The sequence below is a fragment of the Schistocerca americana genome, chromosome X (assembly GCF_021461395.2).
Source record: "Schistocerca americana isolate TAMUIC-IGC-003095 chromosome X, iqSchAmer2.1, whole genome shotgun sequence".
Taxonomy (NCBI): domain Eukaryota; kingdom Metazoa; phylum Arthropoda; class Insecta; order Orthoptera; family Acrididae; genus Schistocerca; species Schistocerca americana.
Genome location: NC_060130.1, coordinates 588,277,189 through 588,295,898, shown reverse-complemented (window position 1 = coordinate 588,295,898; position 18,710 = coordinate 588,277,189). Strand labels below are relative to the sequence as shown.

The window sequence follows — 18,710 nt, the reverse complement described above, 5'->3', positions numbered from 1 at the left end:
GTAACGCAATGTTGTTTCGTTTTGACGTATGCGCCTCGATATCACCGCAAGTCCTCTTTGAACCATGCTGATTCTCATCTCGAGGAAATCAGGGATTAGTTTATGTGTCACTAACTCGCTTTCATAGTGCCCAGGTGATTGACTGTTGAAATAATGGTGTAAGAATTAATGATGATTTGGCTGCATCGCCTAAACAGCTATTTTACTGTGTGTATTGATGAGGCTGTTGCGGTCATTTCAGGTCATGGGTAACCTGAAAGAAGACATGTCAGTGAATAATGAACATAGGCAATACTAAACTCGTGGCTGTGCTCCGATGTGGAGAAAACACTGGAGATTTAGCAGTACGGTTAATCACCATCAAGCGACAGAGAGTGGTGAAGCAGTAATTAAGGCACTTGACTGGCACTGAGGAGGACGGTGGTTCAAAGCCCCGTCCGGCCATCCAGATTCGGGTTTTTCATGATTCCAGTAGATCACGCGAGGCTAAGGCGTAAGATTTCTTCAGACAACACCGCTCGTGCGAAATTCAACTTGCGCTTTTCTCACATGATCTTGAAAGCCATAGATCAAGGCAATCAGGTGAATGCAGTATTCAAAAAAATGGTTCAAATGGCTCTGAGCACTATGGGACTTAACATCTATGGTCATCAGTCCCCTAGAACTTAGAACTACTTAAACCTAACTAACCTAAGGACATCACACAACACCCAGTCATCACGAGGCAGAGAAAATCCCTGACCCCGCCGGGAATCGAACCCGGGAACCCGGGCGAAATGCAGTATTCCTTGACTTCCGGACGTCATTTGACGGGGTACTACACCAACGATTATTAACAAAACTATGATGATATCATGTATCAAACCAAATTTGTGTCTGGATTGTGGATTTATTGATGGGGACAGAGCAGCATGTTATCTGGGATGCGGTGACAGCGACGGAAGTAGATGTGACATCTGGTGTGCCCTGGAGAAGGTGCATTGGGTGCCTTGTTGTTCATGATGTGTATTAATGATCTGGCAAACAGTATTAATACAGTCTCCAACTTCTCGCAGATGATGCAGTTATCTGTGATGAAGAACTGCCTGAAAAAATCCACAGAAATATTTGATCAGAGCAGTGGTGCAAAGATTGGCAACTTTCATTATGTGTACAAAAATGTAAAATCATGCAATTCTCAAAACGGAACAACGTAATATACAAGGGCTTCAATGTCGATGATTCACAGACAGGATCAGTCAACTCACATAAATACCAGGGTATAGCAATTTGTAGGGATATGAAGTGGAATGATCACATAGGCTCAGTCGTAGAAAAGGCAAGTCGCAGACTTCTGTTCATTGGCAGGATACTGGGAAAACATTCAATCTACACTGCCGCAAAAAAAAAAAAAAAAAAAAAAAAAAAAAAAAAAAAAAAAAAAAAAAAAAAAAATAGAAAATAAAAATTTTAAAAATGGAAGAAGACATGATCATTTTATTGACAAGTACTTCAGCATTGTGCGAGTATATGTTAACAAACACAGAGCAAATGAAACACGTATGCCTCAGTAAAGGGTGCCAAAACAGTCTCATCAATACATAATGTATCTCTATCTTGTGACAACACAGGCCTGCAAGCGATCATAAAGGTGCCGAATGGTATCCTGCGATAGATTTACCCAAGTATCTTGCGCCTTTGTTGCAATTCGGCAATTATTGCAGGCACTGAAAAATGAGTAAGTTCCCGCTGCATTGCGTTGCACAGGTGTTAAACTGGCGAGATATCTAGCGAGCTCGCCGGGCAGAGCAGTTATTAGACACCACGAAGGGCACGTTGCGTCGCAGAAATGGCAGTAGCACGAGGATAACGTCCTAGGCAATGTAGCGGGCATTGGTTACTTTATCCTGCAAAAACACTAGTACTGAATGCAAACTACAGTTGATTGCCCCCGCACCATGAAACCTCGGATGGAACCTGTACGTAGTGGGCGAATGCACTCTGGAATAGGCAGATCGTCATGTCTACGCCACACACGCATCACGTCCATTATTGGCATACAGACAGAATCTACTCTTATCACTGAAGACGACAGAGCCCCATTCCACTGTCCAGTCAACTCTTTCACGACACCTGAGTATGTTACATGAATGCGTAGTGTCATGTCCGAAAGAACAGGCACCACACTTTCATATAACCGGTTCACTTCGATGAGCAATGATTCCACAAGCTTCAGGAAGGATGCACATGTATATCCGACCTCCAGTGGGAATCTAAGATTAGCGGGCACGGATGACATGAGCAGGGACAGCGGAGAGGTGGCGCTGGATAGGAATGTCAGTCAGCCAGGGAGCGTACAGAGACAGTCGGTACGGTGGCGTTAGACTCTGTGTCCGGATGGCGTAGTGGTTAGCGCAACTGCCTATTAAACAGGAGGTCCTCAATTCGAATCCTGGTCCGGAACACATTTTCACTCGTCGTCTCTAAAGCCGTATAAAGCCCCGATGCAACTGATATCAGTTTCTTCCATTTCCTTTCCTCCTCCTCCCCCCTTTTCACCTTTAGTTTACATAATAGACACAAGAGTAGCCATGATTAGGGTGTCGGGGTGTCAGTGGTAGCCTGACCAGAGGCACACGTGATCTTAATCTTGCTGCGAGTAAACGATTCATAATGGTCTCTGATGATACAGCAGATGCAACTTGTTGCCTGGATTTCGTCCCTGGATGATATTCGGTCCGGCATCACTGCACGCAAAATGCGTCGATCTTCAAGTGCATCTATACTACACCGACGTCCACAATACAGTTTACAGGTGTGGGAATGTTTCATGGGAATGTTCCACGGACCACTCATCAAAGCAGCGACACATGTACAGCATTCCATCAATACGTCTACCCAGCTTCCCAGGGGCTCACTGTGCGATTCCGTTCAAATTTCTGAAGTTGTTAAACACGATTAAGTACTCGTCGGTGGGGCATGGTTGTACCCTAGATTGTTCGTCTCTAAACTCAGCAAACTTACAGTCTGTAGAGTCAAAACAGCGGTTTTAAGAGACAGGCCTCCTGAGTGTCATCTGATCGCTGATGATCGTGACAAATGAATCATTAACGCCGTAACCCCTCATTATGCACGTATTATACGCTGGTGCCACTAAACACAATCCTTGAGGGTAATGAATTTTTTTCCAACAGTGTACAAAGAAGTCTGCTTGTAAATCACTTGCGCGTCTCATCTTAGAATTTCGATCAGATATGTGGGACTTATATCAAATAAATCTAATAGGAAATACTGGACGCATCCAAAAAAGCGATACGAGCGTTCCAAGATTTGTTTGACTCACGGGAGAGCGTCACGTAAATGTTTGCAAATTTGAATTGCCACACTCTTGAAGACAGATGCCAACTACGCCACAAAAGGCTACTTACAGAACTTCAAAAACCAGTGTTAAGTAAACAATCTAAATATACTCCTCAGTCCCATACGTATCGGTCCGGTACGGACTGCGAAGATAAAATTGTCCAAATAATGACGCACGGCTTTTCAATAGTCGTCCTTCCCGCCCTTCGCGAATGATTGTAACGGGAATAAACCCAACACTAGAGACGGTGCAGTATATACTTCATGATTTACAGAGTATCTTTATAGATGTAAATGTAGGCGTAGATGATTTCCTTGAAAAGGAAACGTTAGATTTCCTTCCTCGTCCACCCTAACCATCTCTAACGACCTAGTCGTTGACGGGCCATTAAAACCTCATCGTACTTCCGTCCTTCCTTACTGCTTTGCAAATAAAAAGGTTTCTCTTATCTCGAACACATCAGTTAATTTGTACAGTTGGGAATGCGAATGTCGAATTACTATTATCGAGTGTTTGTACAAGAGGGCGGTCAACGATAGTATACTCGGTGATTTTCTGGGTGTATTTTCTTGAAGTTTCTGGGCCCGTTTACTCAGATGACTCGTGTATCTGCCGTCTCTCGTCTGTGGAATTCTGGTTCATTCTGCCACCTTAATGACTGACGAGGAGAACACCCAAGTGCCATAACGTGATTTCCCAGAAACTACGCTTAGTGGAAGACATTTCAGAATATGCAAACATGTGTCAGCTTATCCGTAGATACTTGACCGTTTCTGAGGAAACAACGGTCAGTATTTCCGTTGTCATTTAGATGTCTTTCTGCGCTCAATAAGTTCAGCTTTATTGGTGAGTTGTGGCTAGCGTCGCTGCCTTCCACTTTTACGTCCCGTGTTCCAAACCTGGTTATAGTTTTAGTTTATTTTATTTTATTTTCATTTATCTACTCTTGTCCTTGGAAGGTTATTAGACGAATGTTTCTCATCAAGATATGGTATAAAAGGGCGTTATATTAATTGTAAAATTACGACTTGGTTTCACAACAATTGTCATACACGTATTGTATAATATATATGTGTATGGTATTTTCAGGGGTTACAGTCTTTTTTAAATATTCATATTCTTCTATTCCATTCTTATGTCAATTCTTCATTCTTATACTTTATTCTTATGCTCATTCCTTAGGAAGATTTGGCGCATTCCATCGAATGATACCGATCGTAGAAACAGTCGAAACATAGAAATTCCGTACACAACGAGCCCCGCACGAAGACAGGTTTGCCACAGCGACATTTCTTCAAATGAATCTCACTGGAGAAAGAAACGTCGTTAACACAGGTGAAGATTTCACACGCTGGCAATCATTTTACGATAAACCACAGATAACGTATTTCTTTTCCGAAAACTGTCGCTGGCGTTTGATTATGAGTCAAGATGCACTCCAGAATTTTCACCGAAAACGACGTTATTTCAGTATACAACGTAAAACATTCGTGTAGCAATCTTCTACGGAAATGGGTAGATAAAGGAAAAACAAAAATAATAATCGGGGCTCGAACACGGGGCGCAAAAGTGTGAAGCCACTGCGTCACCACTCCGTTTCAGCTACTTACTCATAAGGTATATAAAGGACCTCGAAAACTTTCACCGTAGTTCTCTCTGAAACGTTCGAATATCTACCGATATCACGACACAGGTGTTCGCTTATTTTGACCACTTTTCCACTGAGCAAAGTTTCTGGGAAATCAGGATAGCACTTGCCGCGTTCTCTTCACGAGTTGAAAATCAGCAGTCTTGGAGCCATGTCGGGCAGTTTCTAAGTAAAGAAATGCAGTTGGAAGTGGAAAGTATCGCGACGTACAGGAAGTGTGTGTGCGTGTGTGCGCAGGTGGGCAGCGGCAGTGGGGATGCGCCACTAGCGGCCACCGCCACCAGCAGCAGCACACAGCAGCAGCAGAGACCGGCAGCGCGGCGGCGAGCGACGACCTGCAAACGATGACAGACCCGCGAGGCAGCCCGCTGGGCAACGAGAAGCAGCTGCTGTCGCTCGAGATGAACCAGTGCGGCGGCTCGGCGCTGCTCGAGGCGGTCGAGGTGACGACCGGATCCGGCGCGGCCGCCGCCGTCGGGGGCGGCAAGACGTCGGAGCCGCTGCCCGAGCGCGGCACGTGGGCCGGCAAGCTGGACTTCATCCTGTCCGTCGTGGGGCTCGCCATCGGGCTGGGCAACGTGTGGCGCTTCCCCTACCTGTGCTACAAGAACGGCGGCGGCGCCTTCCTCATCCCCTACTTCCTCACGCTCGTCCTCGCCGGCATCCCCATGTTCTTCATGGAGCTCGCCCTCGGCCAGATGCTCACCATCGGCGGGCTCGGCGTCTTCCGGATCGCGCCCCTCTTCAAGGGTAAGCACACTTTCTTTGTATGGACACTTACCCGCCATGGCCATTTGGCACGGTCATCTTTTTTTCTATATCCTATCTCGATTCCGTTTGTACGCATTGCATGTCAGGTTTTCTTTCTTGTTTTACATAGTTCCACCATTGCGTTGGGTGCAAAGAGCCAACAACTCAATTTATTTACTACTTATTTTAATATACCATTTGTTATGTTGACCTGGTGTATAAACAAGTCTTTAGAATGTTCCATTGAAATTATGTTATAGTTAAATAATAGAGACGCGTGCTTTGGTTTGAAAATGAATGGTAGCGTTCTAAAATAGTCACAATTGAAGATTATACGTGACTGCCACAGAAAACTAAATAAATATTAAAGTTTAATAAGATATTTCCAAATTTTGCCACGAATTATTTACGGAAGAATGGAACAACTGGTAGAAGCCAGCCTCTGAGTATATCACTTTGGGCTCGAGAGAAATGTAGGAACACGCGAGGAAACTGATCCTACGACTTACAGAATATACACTGATAAGCCAGAACACTGTGACCACCAACCCACTATCGATATAAACCAGTCAGCGTCATCTGACGAGGAATGAGTGGTAGTCAGACACACGCAAGGTGTATGTAGTGTCAGTCAGAGTGCTGTCCTTCTGTAGAATGGGGAACTAGTGCGGTCTGTCTGAATTTGATTGAGGGCAGACTGTGATGGCCCAAAGGTTCGGCACGAGCGTTTCGGAAACTGCACGACTTGTCGGGTCCTCGAGGAGCGCTGTGGTGTGTGTCTTCAACTCGTGGCGAAATCAAAGTGAAACCACGTCCAGACGACGTGCGATTGCACGGCCATTCCTCATTACAGATGTCGGACGTCGTAGCCTTGGCAGACTGGTAAAACAAGGAAGGCAGCGAACTGTGGCGGAACTATCACCAGTCCTTAATTCTGGGCGGAGTAGACGTCTGTCTGAACACACAGTGAACCGAACACTCCAGACAATGGGCCTCCGCAGCCGACTACCCATATAAGTGCCAAAGTTAACAACACGACATCGGCAACTACAACTGAAAAGGGTACGCGACCATTGGCACTGCACGTTGGCGCTGTGGCAGAGCTTTGCGTGGTCTCCTGAATTCCGATACCTTCTTCATGATACCTATGAGATGGCACGAATCCTTCTTCTTCCAGGGGAACAGCTCCTTGACACCTGTACCGCGGGCGGAGATAAGCTGGCGGCGGCTCCATTATGCTCTGGGGCATCCATGGGTTCAGTGCAGCTTGTGCAAGGCACCATGACGGCCAAGGACTATCGTACACTGGTACAGCCCTTCATGACGACCAAGTTTCCCGACGGCAGTGGCATTTTTCAACAAGATAATGCGCCATCAAAAGGCCAGAAGTGTGATGGAGTGATTCGAGAAACACAGTTGCGAGTTTCAATTGATATGCTGCCCCCCCACCCCCTCCCCCCCAATTCATCAGATCTGAACGCGATCGGACACATCTGGGATGTGATTGAATGTGGCGTCGGACCTCATCGTTCCCCTCCTGAAATTTACGAGGGGTGACTTTTGTGTGCAGATGTAGTGCCAACTCCTTCCAGCGATCTACCAAGGCCTCATTGCTTCCAAGCAACGACGCATCGCCACTGTTAAACGTTCAAAGTTGACATACCAGCTATTAGGTAGGTGGTCATAATGTTCTGGCTGTTCAGTGTAAGTTGAAGAAAGGCACACCAACCTTTATAGCATTGGTAGATATAGAGGAAGTTTTTGACCTTGTCGACTGGAGTACACTCTTCGAAATTCTGAAGATAATATGGATCGAATGCATGGAGCGAAAGGGTATTTACAGCTTTTACAGAAACTAGACTGCAGTTTAAAAATCGAAGGACATGAAAATGAAGCCGTAGTTGAGAAGGGAGTGAGACAGAGTTGTAGCCCGTCCTCGATGTTATTCTAACTGTACATTGAGCAATCGGTAAAGAAACCAATAAAGTACTTGGGAAGAGATTGGATTGGATTGAATTGTTTGGGGGAAGAGACCAAACAGCGAGGTCATCGGTCTCATCGGATTAGGGAAGGACGGGGAAAGAAGTTGGCCGTGCCCTTTCAAAGGAACCATCCCAGCATTTGCCTGGAGCGATTTAGGGAAATCACGGAAAACCTAAATCAGGATGGCCGGACTCGGGATTGAACCGTCGTCCTCCCGAATGCGAGTCCAGTGTGCTAACCACTGCGCCACCTCGCTCGGTTGGGAAGACAATTTAACTTCATGGAGGATAAATAAAAATTTTAAATTCTACCGATGACATTCCAGTTCTGTTAAAAACGGCAAAGGATTTGGGGGAATAGTTGAACGGAATGGTTAGCGTCTTGAAAACAGATTATAAGAAGAACACCAACAAAACTAAAACAAGAGTAATAGAGTGTAATCCAATTAAATGAGAAGATACTAAAGGAATTAAAATTATGAAATAAGAACTAAAAGAAGCAGGTGAGTTTTGGCATTTCTGAAATAAAATAACTTACAATGGCTGAAGTAGAGAGAATATAAAATGCGGACTGGCAACAGAAAGAAAACTGTCTCTGAAAAAGAGCAATATACAGTATTAACATCTATTATAAATTTAAATGTTAGGAATTCTTTTCTGAGGGTATTTGTCTGGAGTGCAGCCTTGTAAGGAAGTGAAACGTGGACAATAATCAAACTGATGTAAAAAGAAATTTATGGCACAACTTGACTAACGGAATGGATCGATGTCTCCTGAGGCATCAAGGAATTGTCAGTTTCGTAATGGAAGGAAATGAGGTGGGTAAAAATTGTAGAGGGAGACCAAGGCTTGAATACAGTAAGCAAGTTCAAATGGGTGTACATAACTGGAGCTATGCAGAGATGAAGGGACTTGCAAAAGATAGAGTTGCGTGCATAGCTGCACCAACGCAGTCTTCAGACTGAAGTCCACAACAACAACAAACTTACATGATCCTTGGTGTTGCACTTAAAATGCAGTGAGTTTCAAAAAGATTTATACGGTACCTTCTACATAAATCAACACAGAAATCTGTAGTAAATTTTAACTTTTTCTTAGGACTACCTAAGAAACATCCTATTTTACATTAGTATATCTTTTACGTGCATGCACACGCAATCTCTCAGTACTTTTTATAATTACATTTAGCATCAAAGTTTCCATTCACTTTTCACAAATGTCCAATCTGGGTCCACCGTACGTACATCCAGGCGATGATCAAACTCGTCCGACAGTTTTTTGCGAGGTGTCTGACGATGCTGCATTCACTGTTGTTGCTATGCAGTGACGCACTCCACTCAAAGTTGTTGGAAGGGGGGGGGGGGGGCGGGGTACATATGCGGAGTCTTTGACAAATTCTCGCAAAACAACATCACATACCGTGAGATAAAGCGCCACTGAAGGCCTATGGTGTAATGCTAGATCCGTACATCGTTTACGGCTGACACTTCTTTGAGGCAACTCGTTAGGAATTGCTTTCACATGCAGGTGACAGTGAGGAGGTGTTTCGTCTCGTTGTATAATGAATATTTCGACGTGTTCTAGAACTTATGGAAAAAATTAGATCTCCGAAATACCCAGGTGTGTCATTCCTGTAACCCTCTTTTAAAACAGCTTTAATCATTTTTTCATTTCTAAGGGAAAAGATGCAAATCACATAAAGATTTGGAGACTGTCTCACGTACTGCAGTGTGGTATGTTGCTGCTGAGTTCCCCATACTCTTACATTGGGAAAGTTTCTATCTACATTCACGTAGAAGATACAGACTTGTAAAATTGGATAGAACCTTTTGAAACACCCTGTAACAATCTATCCTTTTAACTGCTGGGTGTTCTCCTTTCCGTCAAGAGGCACTGCTGCTACTTCGTTTCCTAGACCAACTTTGGCTACACATGTAGGACGGGTTTATGGCCGAAACGACACAAACTACCGGTTGGGGCGTCAAGCTGAGAGGATCGTCAAGAGCGAGATTTGTATACAGCGTTTATCACAATTTGTAGCGTAAACTGTCACAGGTAAAAGTGTACGAGGAAAAAAAGGGCAGCGGGAGTGGTACCAAATGATACGTCGCTTGTGTGAAAAAATTTTTCTCGAACCGTCCGTGTAGAAATACAACCTGCTTCTACCTGCACGCGGCACTTACAATATCACCAATATAACAGCTACTACGTTTCATCTGATAAGATAAATTTTGTGCATGATGATTAGCTTCAATACACGAAGTATAACGGAACATTGATGTTCATACCGGATAGGCAGATGATCAAGACTAGAGAGAAAAAGTTACGCGATAAATTTTTAAAAATGAACAAGTTTAGTATTAATGAATTCTGGAAAGTGTGTAGTAGAATGGCAAACGATTTCTTGTCGCTCGAGAGATAAAAGTATTGTACATCTCAGAAATAAACAGATGCTAATAGTAGAATTCGAAAATGACCTTTGGAGATAAAAACATTCTTTCCTCATCGTTTGTTGGCGAGAGGAATTGGTGCCTAACGTGGTAGAGAACTTAGTCTGATGTCTCGTCGACGTAAATATTATTAAAGACGGACCAGTAACCCAATGAATAGGAGGAAGAAAACGTAATGGTCACCCCCAGGATTTACGTGAAGAAATGAAACCACATAAAATGGGAAGCGGAACAGCTGGATTGAGAATCGAACTCTATTCCTCCTAAACTCCAGTACAGTGACTTAATTACTGTGCCACATCATTCAATACGTTCGACAGCAACTTAAAAACATACAGCTAGAGATCAGCTTGGCCTACTTTCAATTTTACAGTCGTGGTGTTTCATTCATTCTATGTGGGTATAGTTTTCAAATTTAACAATGTTTAAGTTAAAATTCTCTAACTGTACTCATGCGCAGGGGCTGGTTTTGTTTAACCAACTCCAAACATTGTCGTGATGGAACTTTTATGGCACTATTCGGAATTCTTTCAGCGTCCTGTTGTTTCTCTTCAGCAGCCCTTGGACTGTCTGCGAACACTTGTAGCTACGTGCTAAGCGTCACGCAGTCACTGGCAGAATGCAAAACATGACATTATCCAGTGACGTTTCGGTTATTCCAGAATTGAAAAACGGTTGCAAGTAGTCGAGATTGTTCGTCACAGAATTTAGAAATGTTAAAAATGTTAAATTTGTGGTAAGGTCTTATGGGAGAAATGTCTTTTAGCGAAAAGCCTATAAACATATGGTTCTGTGCAATGCTATGGAAAACATGATCTGAGACTCTGTAGATTTGACAGAAGCTTATGGAAATATCTAATAAACAAACCACAAGTATTTGAGTAGCATCAATGAAACTACCTGACGGACTGAAACTGTGTACCGGGTGGGAACACGAACCCGGTATCTTCGAGGGATGTGCTTTTATCAATTAAACCATACAGATACTGCCCAGGACCCGTCCACATAGCTTTATTTCTGCAGCGCATCTGCCCCACTATCCAAACTTTACAGAAGCTTTGCTGCATACCTTTCTAGAATAGCAATCTTGAAAGAAAAGACAACGCGGAGAAATAGCTTATTCACAGTCTTAGGGTTGTTTCCGGGATGAATCTTTCACTGTGCAGCGCAGCATACACTCTTATGAAATTTTGTGGTGGATCAGGATTATCTTCCGGATCGAAACACGAATCTGGTAACACATCTTTTGCGGTCAGTGCTCGTAGCGACGAGTTATCAAGGTACTTCTCAAAACTCCCTCTTTGTTTCAGTTTTTCCTGGAGCAGCACACATTATCAGTCAGTGAAGAAATTTGTAAAAAGCGCACACTCCCCCATCGCTCAATTCACACACATCGGCACAACCGCTCGTCTACTTTCACCACTGACGAAACCAACCCCTAAATCTTCCGCGTAAATACACTGGGAATGATCAGTGACTTGCACTGAAGTCAATGTCTATGAGTTTCTTCAAAGCATTCTACATGATTGTTTGAACATCTTTTAATCCTTTAGCATTATCTGCACATCGTACTGAAAACAGTTTCTCACGGAAAGAAAACAGTTTGACAGTTAGTGGTTAGTAATCACACCGCAGTAACACTATTCAGCTTACGATGAAACTGCTAATTTCTGCGCCGGCCAGGGTGGCCGAGCGGTTCTAGGCGCTACAGTCTGGAACCGCGCGACCGCTACGGTCGCAAGTTCAAATCCTGCCTCGGGGATGGGTGTGTGTGATGTCCTTAGGTTAGTTAGGTTTAAGTAGTTCTAAGTTCTAGGGTACTGATGACCTCAGAAGTTAAGTCCCATAGTGCTCAGAGCGTTTTTTTTTTTCTAATTTCTGCCTTTTGTATGGTCAAAAATGAAACTGAAAGGATAAAGTTACACGAATTCTGTAGAAGGCTATTTCTAATAGGGGGATTCCAGGAGCATAAAAAGAATACTCTATTTGTCGTGATCAGTCATAGACTAGTTTATTAATGTTGTACGTGTGTTTCGTAACTTAATCTTCACCTTTATATAGAGGTCTCGTGCATCTAATTCGGCATTCATCTGAACTATGCCGCTGTGGTGGTTAGACACAGACCATTGTTTTGCCATTGCTATGCACGGACAAAAATAAAATAATATCAAATGTTTCAAGTGGCTCTGAGCACTGTGGGACTTAACTTCTGAGGTCATCAGTCCCCTAGGGCTTAGAACGACTTAAACGTAACTAACCTGAGGACATCACACACACCCATGCCCGAGGTAGGATTCGAACCTGCGACCGTAGCGGTCGCGCGGTACCAGACTGTAGCGCCTATAACCGCTCTTCCACACCGGCCGGCAAATAATATCACTACGGCAGTTCATTAGAATAAAACTTCTCAAGAAATATTTCCATAAACAAATTGCTACTTTTTTAATGACCTCCTGCGCAATCGCATGGTGCTCAGCTGTAATATGTCCGATTCCGAGGAGTGTTTTGAACTATTATACGATAGCTGATCCAGGTGTACGTTTTCTGGAATGAAGCACTTTGAAGCATTTAGATACAGAAAAACTGTATATTTTATAGATTTTGGGGATTTTTGAATATGTCGTCATCTAACTTGTACTCAACCGTAATCACCAATGAGAAAACAGCATCTATATTATCCAATCAAAAGTATACAGACAACTATTAGTGGACATTAATACGGGATGCCGGCCGAGGTGGCCGAGCGGTTCTAGGCGGTACAGTCAGGAACCGCGCTACCGCTACGGTCGCAGGTTCGAATCCTGCCTCGGGCATGGATGTGTGTGATGTCCTTAGATTAGTTAGGTTTAAGTAGTTCTAAGTCTAGGGGACTGATGACCTCAGATGTTAAGTACCATAGTGCTCAGAGCCATTTGAACCATTTTTGTCCACACTTCACCTTCATGCCTGCTGAACTCTCTAGCAACAATTTCAGTGAGGTGTCTGACATTCAGTATGTGGAGGAATGGCAGCTCGTTCTACTTCAAGAGCCGAAAACAAAGATGGTAGTGATGTAGGACGCTGGCGCCAGGAGCAAGATTGTAACTCATCCCAGACGTGTTCCGTTGGGTTTAGATCGGGGCTCCTGGCAGGCCAGTCCATCTCAGAAATGTTATTGCCCACAAACCACTACCTCACAGATGCTGTTTTATGACAGGATATATTGTCATGATGAAACAAACATCATCGTCTCCGAACTGTTCCCCTCCTGTATGCAATGCACAATTCCGTAAAGTGTGTTCGTATCCTTCTGTATTTTGCGTTTTTTTAAGCACTATAAGGGGACCACACCTAACAACACACAATACCTCTATACCGTAACACCATCTCCTTCATACTTCACTGTTGGCTGATTTCATGCGATGTTTTTACAACCACCCTCCGCAGTGCTCGACGGTCACTGTCTGTCACTACGTAACGAAGCCTTGTTAGCTGTAGTTGTTCCTCTAAGTTTCCACATTACAATCACACCATCAACAGTCCAGCTGGGCAGCCTTTAAAGGGTTAAAATGTTCCTGATGGATTTGTTACTCGGGTGACATAGAATGCCTAGTTCGAGTTTGAAGTCATGAGCTCTCCTGACCGACACAACATCCTGTACTGCTTCTCTTCTGCCAATACAGTACTCCCCGCTTCCTTTTATACTGGAGGCTCCACCTCTCGTCACATACAGTGGTAAAATCCGAATTACAGAGAGGTGTCGGCGTACTTTTGGTCACATAGTATATGTAACGGTCCTGAGCAGCCTTTTTGATCGTCTCAGCTCGCTCACAGAGTTCCAACAACAATCGAATGCCACTTTAAAATAAGCGATAAAATATTAACATATGCACAAAAGTTTGGTTATATTACGCATATGATAAGCTAAACAGATACATGTCGTCCCGCATTACTATCTGAGCAATATCATACGTTATGGTAAATAAATAAATGTCATGTGTTAGGGCCTCTCCTCTGTTATGCCAGTCCCACCTGGATATCAGCCCCCCCCCCTCCACCAAATTCAATTCTATAAGTCCCTCCAGATCCTTGAGCACGATGCAATCCACCTCACCTTCCGTATGCGCCTCCCATCCCGCACGCGGATTCTCTATGACCTGATTCCTTTCCCTCATCTGCTCCTATTCCTCGAACATATCCGCATACTCTACATCTCCCGCCGCCTTGATCCCCCTCATCGCCTAGTTACGCCTCTCCTCTCCAATCACCGCCCTCTGCCGCGCCTTCACTGTTGTGTCCCCCCTACCCTCCATCTCTACACCCTTCATCTCCTTTCCCAAGGTGGCTTCCATCAACTCCACCTCCCGGATGATGCCATCTCTCCCTCCATTTATCCCTCCTATCAACTCTTATCCTCATCTCCCCCTCCTTTCCTCTGTCCTTTCCCCAGGCTCCCTCTTGACCCCCTTCCATCCTGTTTTTTCCCCACCTACCCTCTCTCTGCCTCCCTTCTCCCCCTCCCCCTCCGAGTCCTTTTGCATTCCTCTCCTTTGCCTTTCCCCACTCCCTCTCGCGTCTGCCCAGCCCCTCGCCCTCTTATGAGTCCTCGTCCTCTGTCAGCTCCTTCTCACCCTCCCCCCCCCCCCACTTCGTCTTTCCTCTCCTTCCCCCTTTTCTTTCCCATCATCTGTCCACGGTACCCCTGTCTGCCCTCAGCTGTGGTGTGTCATATTTGTGACAACTTTTTAATGCAGTGTTCAAATGAGTGTTCTGTGTTGTGCATCTTTCCAAATTGTTGCAAACGGAAATCATGCTGTCGCTGGGTGTGATTTTTATATCTCTTGCGAACAGAAACCAGATTGTCACCGTGTTTTTAAATTGTCTATTGTTTTACGTGTCTGCTTCCTGTGTATTTTATTAGCATCACCAACCCTTTGTTTTATGTTTTAAGTTCGACAATTTTCCGACATTTTACCATTTAAGTTACCGATTTTATCACCTGATTTTATTATTTATTATCTTCATTTTTTTCAAACAAAGTCTGTAGGCTGCAGAGCGGCGTACTAAGCTGCTACTAGCCCGCCCGCTTTGGGGGGAATCGAAACTCAATAAAGGAAAAAAAGAAAACTAGGGCCTCACGTCGGGTAGACTGTTGGTTGGGTGCAAGTTTTTCGATTTGATGCCACTTCGACGACTTGCGCGTCGATGGGGATGAGATGATGATGATGATTAAGACAACGCAACACCCAGTCCCTGAGCGGAATACGTTATGATTAGAGAATGTCTACACATCACCCTGTGCGTGTTCGTCGTTGCACACAGAATCTGGCCCATTGCAGGTGGGGATTCAGGAATAGTTCCTGCGCCAATGCTTTAACAGATGGTTTAGCGCCAATGCTGTAACAGTTGGTTTTAACAGCGTATTATTTAAAACAATCGAAATGCAGTTTTTTGTATTAGACAAGTTAAGTGTTTGATGCAGCCTTTCATTTTCTGGTCGGCGGAGTTCTTTATTTCCCTTGACCTCCGTTTGTCCCTAATCATCAGTTGCTACAACGATATATGTTTTAAAGGTCAATACACAAGGTGCATTCAAGTTCTAAGGCCTCTGATTTTTTTTTCTCCGGACTGGAAAGAGATAGAAACATGCGCATTGTTTTAAAATGAGGCCGCGTTCATTGTCAATACGTCCCAGAGATGGCAGCACCGTACGGCAGATGGAATTTTACCGCCAGCGGCGAGAATGAAAACTGTTCTAAATACTTAAAATGGCAACGTTTTCCTTACTTGAACAGCGTGCAATCATTCGTTTTCTGAATTTGCGTGGTGTGAAACCAATTGAAATTCATCGACAGTTGAAGGAGACATCTGGTGATGGAGTTACGGATGTGTCGAAAGTGCGTTCGTGGGTGCGACAGTTTAATGAAGGCAGAACATCGTGTGACAACAAACCGAAACAACCTCGGGCTCACACAAGCCGGTCTGACGACACGATCGAGAAAGTGGAGAGAATTGTTTTGGGGGATCGCCGAATGACTGTTGAACAGATCGCCTCCAGAGTTGGCATTTCTGTGGGTTCTGTGCACACAATCCTGCATGACGACCAGAACATGCGAAAAGTGTCATCCAGGTGGGTGCCACGAATGCTGACGGATGACCACACGGCTGCCCGTGTGGCATGTTGCCAGGCAATGTTGACGCGCAATAACAGCATGAATGGGACTTTCTTTTCGTCGGTTGTGACAATGGATGAGACATGGATGCCATTTTTCAATCCAGAAACAAAGCGCCAGTCAGCTCAATGGAAGCACACAGATTCACCGCCACCAAAAAAATTTCGGGTAACCGCCAGTGCTGAAAAAATGATGGTGTCCTTGTTCTGGGACAGCGAGGGCGTAATCCTTACTTATTGCATTCCAAAGGGCACTACGGTAACAGGTGCATCCTACGAAAATGGCCGGCCGGTGTGGCCGTGCGGTCTAGGCGCTTCAGTCTGGAACTGCGTGACCGCTCCGGTCGCAGGTTCGAATCCTGCCTTGGGCATGAATGTGTGTGATGTCCATAGGTTAGTTAGGTTTAAGTAGTTCTAAGTTCTAGGGGACTAATGACCACATATGTTAAGTCCCATAGTGCTCAGAACCATTTGAACCAACCTACGAAAATGTTTTGAAGAACAAATTCCTTCCTGCACTGCAACCGAAACGTCCAGGAAGGGCTGCACGTGTGCTGTTTCACCAAGCCAACGCACCTGCACATCGAGCTAACGTTACGCAATAGTTTCTTCGTGATAACAACTTTGAAGTGATTCCTCATGCTCCCTACTCACCTGACCTGGCTCCTAGTGGCTTTTGGCTTTTTCCAACAATGAAAGACACTCTCCGTGGCCGCACATTCACCAGCCGTGCTGCTATTGCCTCAGCGATTTTCCAGTGGTCAAAACAGACTCCTAAAGAAGCCTTCGCCGCTGCCATGGAATCATGGCGTCAGCGTTGTGAAAAATGTGTACGTCTGCAGGGCGATTACGTCGAGAAGTAACGCCAGTTTCATCGATTTCGGGTGAGTAGTTAATTTGAGAAAAAATCGGAGGCCTTAGAACTTGAATGCACCTCGTATATTAACAAGGAGTTAAATTAGAGACACCAAACTAAAAGTATGCAGTACTATCTTTCGCCCCTATGGTGGCCACCTTTTGTCATGCCTGAACTTCACAAGACATCTAAACCGTGAGCACTCAGCAGCCACCAACAGAGCTCGGAGATTTGTCGAGGTAGGTCCAAGACATTTTAATTCCGCTCGATGGTCAGTACTAGGTCCAAGCGCTCTGATTTCGCTCAATGGCGTCACATGTGAGCTTCAATAGGATTTAGGTCATGTAATCTGTTAGGGCCACACATGCTCCCTCATACCTCTGGAATGGTCCTCAAACAATTGTGACTCACTTCGGGTGCGATAGGGTCGTGCATTGGCTTGCTGAAGTACAGATTGCTACCGGGTTGCTGTAAGCGGGCGCAGGACCCACACCTCCCGCGATCGTAAAAATGGGATACATGCCTCCTAGAAAGCTGGACTCACGCCCCCCCCCCCCCCCCACCCCCTTTCAAAGCAGGTAGTAACTTATATACTTCTAGTTGAAGCTGTAGGACATTATTCTGTCGTAAGTAATACTGAAAAACGGCTCTAATTATCCTGAAAATGAGTCTCTAATGTTTAAATATGAATAGTGGTTTTTGTACCAGTTCATTTAGCGTTACACACCCTGAAGGTATTTTCAAATTTATATTTTTATATCGTTAAATATATTTCAAAATTTATTGTTATATTAGCCTACTACGTATTCCCATCTTTAAAATTGACAAGATTTTTTATTTTAGTTTCTAGTTCCAGGTTAGTTCTGCCCACATGGATGGAAGAAAGAGTTCGTTTTAATCTTCACAAGCCTCCACTAAAAAATCACGAAACGTTTGTAGTTTTTCAGACACAGGCATCGCTGACATTAAGTGCTCAACAAAATACGGAGTGTTTGTAAATGAATTTCGGGGTTTAAACGCTTTATAATATTTTTTATATTAAACTTACAGTTATAAATGATATGTCAAATGAAAGAGCAACTCAAACAGTTTTACCAAGAACCTTATAAATGTTCAATGAGAGCACCATTTTTTACACGACACACATCAATCTATAGCCGAGTTCTTCCCAAACATTGATAAGTGTGTCTTCAGTAATTGTAGCAACAGCTGCTTCAATCCGACTTCTTAATTCAGGAAGGTCTGCTGGTAGAGGAGGCACGTACATACGATCCTTGATAAAGCCCCAAAGGAAACGTGGAGGCCATGCAAAGCAAGCCCTGTCATTGGGCCCCTTGCGGCCTATGCAGCGCTTGGGTACAGTGAAGTTCAAGCAAATAATAATTTTTTTGTAAAACTCTAAATCCTCTCTCTCAAACCCCACTATATGGGGAGAGAGATAAAGTTTTAGTTTTAGCGAATCAAGATTTACGAAGTAAATAAGTATTTTTTATTTATCCGTAACCATTTTCCAAGCAAAAATGAGGACATGGA

The 18,710-nt window shown here is 44.2% G+C and overlaps 1 protein-coding gene across 3 annotated transcripts in view; it reads left to right on the top strand.

The window, feature by feature from the left end:
* Nucleotides 1-18,710, top strand: part of LOC124555071 (sodium- and chloride-dependent GABA transporter 1) — a 401,980-nt gene that overhangs the window by 232,830 nt on the left and 150,440 nt on the right. For all 3 annotated transcript variants that reach the window (XM_047128856.1, XM_047128855.1, XM_047128857.1), the window contains exon 2: nucleotides 5,226-5,738. In XM_047128856.1, the coding sequence (XP_046984812.1) occupies nucleotides 5,333-5,738 (406 nt within the window). In that variant the 5' untranslated portion in view covers nucleotides 5,226-5,332. The remainder of the gene's footprint in view (nucleotides 1-5,225; nucleotides 5,739-18,710) is intronic.